General features: G+C 41.0%; 1 protein-coding gene across 1 annotated transcript; it reads right to left on the reverse strand.

Annotated features, from left to right (window-relative positions):
* Positions 1-1804: 1804 nt before the first annotated feature.
* On the reverse strand, positions 1805-2908 carry GPR15 (G protein-coupled receptor 15). Its single transcript, XM_013950163.1, has one exon. The coding sequence runs from the start codon at positions 2906-2908 to the stop codon at positions 1805-1807; it is 1104 nt and encodes a 367-aa protein (XP_013805617.1).
* Positions 2909-8614: the final 5706 nt, after the last annotated feature.

The following is an 8614-nucleotide window of genomic DNA, read 5'->3' on the forward strand; positions in this document are numbered from 1 at the left end:
AACAAATCTTGAATTGCAATATGTTGTTCAGTCACTTAGTGATAACGTGACTCCTGCTGCTAAAGTCAACACCATTGTGGGTTTCATGATAGCTAGTTCAAAATCTACAAAGGCTAAATGCAAGAAAGAAGAGAGATAGAAATCTTAAAGAAAAAAATCAGGAAATAGGAAAGTTTCCAACTGTCTTCTAACTCATTCACATTACACATCCCGGATGTTTTAATATTGATTTATTATATTTATGACAAACAGTAATGTATTAAGCTAAGCATTTAACAGGAGAGACAACAGAATATGGGACATGTTGCAATACAACAAAGGTGTCGGTGCTGTTGGAAGTTTAATTCTTACTTTAACTGTGTACTTTAAAACACTGTACCTTGGTTTCTTTGTTCTAAGCAAACGTTTCTATCACTGGGATTTAGAAGGATATGAAAGATTAAAAAAAGAACGTATGTAGTCAGCTTTATATAAGTCCAGTAACAGTTTTCAGCTGAGCTTCTTAACTCCTTGTTCCATATGTGTTCAGCTTGTGAACCTACGATGTCCTACAGCTGTTTAAAATGTGGAGCTTTCTCTGTTTCTTCATTCTGTTTGCTGTCAGACATGACACCAGTTAGGCAAGCAGTATCTTCCCCACAGCAGATGAAAAGCAAGACCTGCGTTTTCCAAAGACTGCTGGATAGGAATAAGCCACCATGGAAAATTAGAGAGGGTGCTTTGTAAATTCCACAAGTTCTTGTTCAAGACTTGTTCAACTCCATAAATGATCTAATATTTTTTGAATTTTTAATTCTTTTTCTGTGAGCACTCCTGCACCCAAGATTTCTCAGTGTCCATATTCAGAGAATCATTCAAATGTTTGTGAAACTCATGCTAATTTTGCTTTTCAGGAACATTTGCACATAATTTCTGACTCCAGCTGGAGAAAGTAGCCCTGCTATATGCATCTTTACATAAGCCCATTGCAGCTAAATAAAGCAGACCTGGACTTTGAACAGCACACAATGCCACACCATAAACCCAAGCAGTCAGAAATTGTCAGATCCCCCCAAAAGCTGTCCTTAAAAGCATGAATGTTTTTTTTTTGCATTTTGTTTTGTTTTTTAGAAAAGGGTTAAATGCAGGGTTTCTTTTGCTTGTTTTCTGGTTTCTCTGCCTTCAGGTTATCTTTCTTCTGAAATCACAAGGGCTAGAAACTTATTTTACTTGTTATAATTAAAACTGAGATTTAATCCTATAATCAAGAAGCTGAGGCTTCAAGAAAAATGCACAAGACAAATTATGAGAACTGGTAACCCTCAAATTCATTAAAATGTTGAATTTTTAAATTCAGAAAATCTGGTTGTTTTGAGGGCATTGTGTTATTTTTGTGGGTAACTAAAGAGAAGAAACACTTCTTGTGTTGTGTTTTTCTTGCTCTGGGCTGCATAAAAACCTGTGCATTTCGGGTCAAAGCTTGCCTTAGAGAGGCTTTGACTGTGAATTGGATGAGTTTTTCTTTAGTTTGTAGTCAATTTTACTGGGGTTCCAGTGTAAGCATTTGTGGATATTTCTCGGTATGAGGGTTTCAGATTTACACTGCGCAGTGACACAGTGATCTTTGTGAACCATAGTTCTGTGGTTAATGCTTACAATTCTGTAGGAGATACCTGTATTTAAAGTGAAGCAGTGTTCCTTTGACGTGGTGACTGTATTACACTTGCCCCTCTGTTGCTCATTTCTTTTTTCCCTTTTCTTGCTTTATTCTTTTCCTGCCATCTCTTGAGTGGGAAATTCCTTCCTCCACAGCCCCAGCTCCCAGTCAGAGGGACACAGAACGCTTCCTCTTCCTAGTGGCATACTCCCCCACAACAAAATTGGATAAGGAATGGCTCAGGCGAGTGTCCAAAGTATCGGAATTGTTGCTGCTACTGCTAAGTTTCACCCATGGACACAAGCACCTGATCATGGCTCTGCGGATGTAGTTGTCAAAGCAGTAGTAAATGAAAGGGTTGGCACAGCTGTTGGCAAAGGCAAAAGGGCTGCTCACCTTCATGCCCAGCTGGGCAACTAGGTCAGGAAAACAGTCAGGCGGCTTCAGGAGGCCCCAAAGGATGGCCATAAGCTTGAAAAGATTGAAGGGGACCCAGGAGATAACAAAAGCAGCCACTACAATGAAGACTATCTTGATGGACTTCCTCAGTTTCTTATCATGTTTCCCAGACTTTTGATAATGCACACACAGTTTCCTGGTGATGGAGCAGTAAAAGGTTAAGATACTCAACAGTGGGAAGAAGAAGGCCAGGATTAAAATCATCAGTGATGCAATCTGCTTCGCCTCTGTCATGGCTTTGTCTGTGCAGTACGTCTTTCCATAGTGCTCCTTTAATTCTCTGGACAATAGGGTTGGCATCCCCAAGCAGCACGATAATAACCAGACGGAGATGCAGAGCCCACTGGCATAGGATCTTGTTCTGACCCTTCTAGCTGTAGAGGGATACATGATAGCAAGGTACCGGTCTGCACTCATACAAGTGAGGAGGAGGATGCTGCAGTACATGTTGACTGAGATGATATAGGAACTAGCTTTACAGAGGAAAGAGCCTACCCTCCAGCTCCCGTCTGACGCCTCCTTGTCCACCCAGAATGGCAGTGTGATGAGGAAGATGAAGTCAGAGGCAGCGAGGTTGATGATAAAGATGTCAATCAGCCTCTGGATTCGTCGCTTGCAGACCAAGGCTACTATTAAGATGGAGTTGCCGATGATGCCCACCAGGAACACAACAGTATACAGAACAGGGAGGAAAGTAGACATATGTTGCAGATGGTGATACTGGCAGTTGTCCTCGTAGTAGTCATAGTTGAAAGTGACTGCAGTCACAGGCGAAAGCTGAGTGAGTTCCATTTCTGGCCAAGCTGTCCTCATCCCTGCTCTGATGAAGGCTCTCAGCTCCCCCCACCCTTCCCCTCAAGGTCGTCTTTAAAAACATGTTAGCAAGCGAGCAGGGGAAGGAGGAGAAAAGTGGTTTTGGGGGATAACGTATATACTCGTAGCCAATCGCATAGGAAACAGACGAGTGACGAGAGTCTCTGATTAGTCGAAACCCTGTCTTCAGATTAAGCAGGTTTTTTTTAAATCAGATTTAGTTTTATTGATTTTTGTCTTCATTTTGCATTTGACCATATAAGCAAGCCAGGTTTAGGTTTGGGGTTTATTTTGAGGGGAGGGAAGGTAGTTTTCAAGATTCTGATCTTTTATAGGACAGGATATAACTGGTGCAGAGGTTTGAGATTGTATGAGCTCAGAAGTCAGAGAACAGTGAATTCAGGTGTCATGTTCTTTATCTTTGCTCAAAATTTTTGTGTAAGTTGCTATAAGGGGCAAGTTCAATTTTTCTGAGGTTTGGAGGTTTATATTAATGCTTTCTTTGTTCATTTATGACTGCTGTTTTCTGTTGAGAATAATTCTCTCATACAAACACATTTAGGGAAAAACATTTAAAACTATCTTCTCCATTCTGCCCTTAACTTAATTCTTCTCTATCAATCCCAGGCTCCTCACAGCTCTGCGAGTGCCCCCCTCCTGCTCTCCGCCCAGGGTTCCTCACACCCAGCTTTACTAAAGTATTTGAAACTTAGAGGACAGCTTACCAGTGTGTCATGTTTTCTTCTGCAGTTTGAAACCTAACTTCCTAACCTAACCATCTTCCTTATCTGCCACACTCCTGGTCTCCAGAATGGTGGTTTGTTCCTTCTCCTTTTGACCCCACAGCCCACGTGGCTCTAAGTTGGTGTTATGTACCGCTCTCACTTATCTTAAGAGCTTTGATTTCCTTTGTCTCTTATTAGCAGTATCTCCCACTGTTCTAGCTGTGACTTAGCCTACAGATAGCCCTTTTAGCATTGCATGAATCAAATGAAAAATCTCTGTTTTTTAAACTGCTGAATTTATTGCAGCTTTGTCAGTGCATGCTAATTTGAAACGACTTCTACTATCGGTCTTCATCATCCTTCCTCTCTTCTGCAGATAAATTCATCTTTTCCTACCCCTCCCTCCTATCTGCATGTTTACAGATCAGATGTGTCTTCAGGATTCTCAAAGCTTTGAGCAAATTGGTTATTGGTGTGTTCCCTAGCCCCAAACAGATAGATCACCTCCATGTATGTCTCCACAGGCAAAGAGCAACTCCAGATTGCATGGACAGCAAATTAATCCCATCCATTGCACTGTGGAGTCACTCTGCTTGTGCCTAGGTTATCTGCTCCTGTGTGGTAGGTGCTTGGTAGACTTCTGGGCACCTGCAAGAACAGCCAGCTACTAGGAAACTAGTGGCTGCTGGATGAAGGAACTTTTAGAAGGGTGCTCTCATTGGTGTAGATTTGCTGATGTCTAATAGGGAACAAGTTTTTTATTACGGCCTTCCTTATGCAGCCAGTGGGTGCTGAGTAGTTTTGAACCTGACTGTGACCCTAAAGCTTTTGTAACCACACACTCCTAATAGGTATTGTGCTGTGCGTTCAGCCAGTTCTGCTTTACAAGTGCATGTTTCTCAGATGGTCCTGCTTTCAGAAGTGCACTTTTGAAATATGCTACTTCAATATTTGTACCATTCCTTAAGGCTTCCTAATAGGAAATACTGAGTTGTTGTACCCAAGGCAACTGTTAGGTATCACAGAAATAAATTAAAATAATCATACTTTCCACAAGCCTCAGCTGCTTTTCAGATAGCAGCAAGGGAAAACATTTCATATCATTGCTCCCAGTTCTGTAAAGCTTGTGTGTGATACATCTATGATGGTAGCCTTATGATTTTATGACAAAATCAGTAAAAGAGATCTGCTCAGGAAGTATGCAGGGTTGTTGGTCTAATTTGTTAAGTCCTCCCTTCCCCCCCCTCTCCCCTGCACACACAAATTTCTGCAGTTGAACAATTCTGGTAGCAAGTTAGCTTTTTTGTTTAAATTTTTTGATATTCTCCTTTTTACTGTTGGGTTAAATGTGGTCTTATTCCAATGTGTACATGTGCTTTTATGTAAGTTCAGGCAATTATATAAAATGAAGTATGTATCAGTGAGTTATTGATGATGATAAATGCTGAGAAGGAACAGAGGTTCATTTGGGCTGTAAAAGAAAGTGTAGTAGTTTCTAAATGATTGTGCTTCAAAAACTTTCTGTAAAGAATAGAGATTTGCAGACCTAATAAAGAGAAATCAAATTGACTGAAACTCTGCCCCACTGTGTTGCAGCTTTGGTGAAAGCAAGCTCGGAGGCAACCAGATGAATGTTAACCAACAGAAGTTTCATCCTGGAGTAAAGAGGGAAGAATGTAACCAATTCAAGTAAGATTTGGGGCACTGAGATAGTACACGGTGATAGGTTGGAGTAGTTTCATACCTGGAGGATGAGTGGGTGTCATTAAAGTGAATCTGTGCTAGTCATCATGCTAGTTGTCACAGATTTGGAAAAAGGACTTCCAGAAAGCCTTCTCTCCATAACAATTATAACTAATGGGTAGGATGTCCTTTGTCTGCTGTGTTCGGTGCCACAGGTATAAAAATACAGAAGGCAGAAATAAAACCAGGCAGACTGTATAAAAGGTTTGAAGAGAATCCGTTGGGTTTTCTGCTGCATTCTGACTATGAAACGCTCATAGATTGTGCCTAAAACCCCAAAACTAAAACTGCCCTTTTTTTATTATTACAGAGAGAATGTTTGTGGGGAGAGCTAGTATTTTTTAGTAAATTAGCTGATATCATTGGAAGAAATGGGCAGACTTTTGAGTACCTTTTGAGATAAGAAGCAGTAATTCAAGAAGTGAATGTGATACTTGAAGAAGGCTTCTTCATTTCTACCCCTCTATCAACTTAGTTTGATAATGCCTCATCCTACAACCTTTGTTTTACTTACTTCCTTAGAGTGTCTGAGCTAAAACAACATAAATTTTATATGAAGATTTTCTTTTAAAAATATTTTGTTTGTTTGCAAAACTGTTGCTAAACTCTTTATCAGTGCCTGAGAACTTCTATTAGCAATATTAGCTAATCTTACAGATGATCCAGGTCTGCTATCTAATAAACTTCGGTTCTGCAAAAAGCAGGAATAATTTTAAGCTATAGTCATCAGCATTATTCACTTATGCTTTCATGTACAAACTACCACAGTTTCTAAAACAAACTTTTACTTTGAAAACCTGAAATAATCCTGTTGTGTAACTAAACTGATCAGCCAGATGTTCTCTTGAAGCAAATTGAGAGAAGGTGAGAACAGAAGAGAAAATGAAAAAAGAATTACTCTGTTCACACGTTTGTTTATAACATTTCAATTGGGTTACCTTTATTATATGGAGGGATTTCTTCCAGAAAGAGAAAAATTCTAGGTGAAATCTGCTGAGGGTATTTTAAAATTAAATAAATAAAATGAAAATGCATCTGTCCTCCCCTGTGGCTATTTTTGAGCATCTATACACATCATATTGATCAGGGCAGACGATGAATAAGAAGAAGCCACTATAGTCTCATTCAATAATCTAAGTAGCAATGGCTGTAAAATTTTCCAAAATTGATTCTCACTTCCATTAGATGAGAACTTTTAGAGAAAAGCCTTACAGACTTGCCAGTGGTAGATAATTTCCTACTATTTATAATTGGTGGTTCCATGGTGGTGACCATTGTCCTCATGGTTTAAAATATAGTTTTGTCTTTTTTCCTTTTAGTGTTTTCTAACTTCAACACCGGATAGTTTTGCCAGGTATACTGAAGAAACCATTACTGAGGTTTTGCTCCCTCTTGTCATTACTTATGTGATGTAGTCCTGTAACTCCTTAGCTCTCCCTTCAGTAAACTAAATAGATTGACCTTCTGTGATATTTCATTGAAAATCATTTTCTAATTGTTCAGTGATTTTTCATGTCCCTTATCAGACTTCTCTCCACTTTATCAACATGTCAGAACTAGACACTGTAGTTCAGCAGCAAGTGGCAATTCAAGAAGTGATTTAACTTCTTTCTTCCTTGATTTCTCTGTTTATACAGCTGAGGTTCCAGGAGCACTTTTTGGTCACAGCACCATATTGGCAGCTGGTTATCCACCATGATTCATTTGTCCTTTGCATTTTGTGCTTCCCAGGATAAAGTCCTCCATTGTGTACGTATAGCCTCCACGCATTGCTCCTAAATGAATGACCTCGTAAATGACTGTATTGAAATGCATGTTTATTTGCCCCCACCTTCCAAATGATCAGGTCACCCTGCACCAGTGCCCTGTCCATTTAATTATTTACCCTTCCCTCAGGCCTTGTGTCATCTGTGGAGTTTTATCAGTGATGATGCTATGCTTTCTTCCAGGCCATCGATAAAAACGTTTAATATTTTAATGTTTAATATTTTAAGAGTCCAACATAAATCCCAGTCAGAATATTTCCTTGCTTACACTTACAAGTTGAGATTTTAGTTAGCCAACTTTCATAAGGTGTGGCATAGTGGGAGGGTTTTTTAATTAAAAATAGCCTGTTAACACTAAGTCAGAGACATTGCAGAAGTCTGTTTTTATCACCACTGTCACCTTTACTATCCCAACTTGTTATTTCACTGAAAAAAGGCTTTCTGGCTGCTCTGGAAGAGGAATTGGATGAGATCACTCCCCAGAAGTCCTCAGAGACATGAAAAACTAGGATGTGATTCTATTTTCAGAATATTTGTTTGTTAGTTTGGAGGTTGGTAAAATCAAAACTGGGTGTGGTGGTCTCTGAGCAGGAGAGTTATTAACTGCTTTTAAAAGTCCTCCTTTAATCTGTATGGGTATGTGTACCAGGGAAGGGGAAAATGTCCAGTTTTGGGCACGGGGTTCATTGTTACCAATTTTTGCAATTTTATAGAAAATCTTTTTTTATTTGGTGTTTATTTGGTCACTCAGTGAGGATATCACATCACCATTTTTACAAGCAATCGAACAAAAATGAAAGAAATTGTGAGTCTTCATGGCTGCAGAGGGAAACCGAATAGCTGAAATTGCAGAAACAAGAAGGCAACTGTTTAGAATTCAGAGTTGTGTACATTTGTTTAAAATCTTGTGGCTTTTAAATTGGTTACAGGATGTTGGGATCAGGAGTCCTGATTTCCAAGTGCCACAGTCTGCCAATACCTAAATCTCGCAGTTCTACAGCTTTGGTATTACTCAGTGTGAAGTTGCGAGGTTTTCAGGTGCGTGTGGAGCGCGGCCTCGGCAGCTCAAGGCACAGCTGCAGGCCGCGTGCAGCAGCGCTGGTGCACACGGGCCGGGTGATGGTAGGCGGTGGGTGGCGGGCCCGGAGCTGTGGGCGGGAAAGAGGCACCCTGTCCAACAGGGGTATTGCTCTGAGTGTGTCTTTGGCTGAGGGGATGCAGCGAGGTCGGGGACATGGTGGGGCGTGCGCAGTGGGCGCTGGGGTTCCCAATGAGCGTCTCAATGGAGGGATTGGCCCGTACCCGCGGGAGGCGCCGAGAGACTACAACTCCCAGCAAGCGTCGCGGCGGCGGTGCGTTGAGCGTGGAGAACTACAACTACCAGGGCGCCGCGCGGCTGACCGTGCGAGCGTTGTACCGGAAGGAGGGGAAGAACTACAGCCCCCAGGGTGCCGCGGGGAGGGGAGGGGCGG

The sequence above is a fragment of the Apteryx mantelli genome, chromosome 1, assembly GCF_036417845.1.
Source record: "Apteryx mantelli isolate bAptMan1 chromosome 1, bAptMan1.hap1, whole genome shotgun sequence".
In the NCBI taxonomy this organism is placed as follows: Eukaryota; Metazoa; Chordata; class Aves; order Apterygiformes; family Apterygidae; genus Apteryx; species Apteryx mantelli.

What these genes read in the sequence shown, in the direction of transcription:
- GPR15 (XM_013950163.1), bottom strand. Translation starts at nt 2,908, where the DNA reads ATGAGGACAGCTTGGCCAGAAATGGAACTCACTCAGCTTTCGCCTGTG.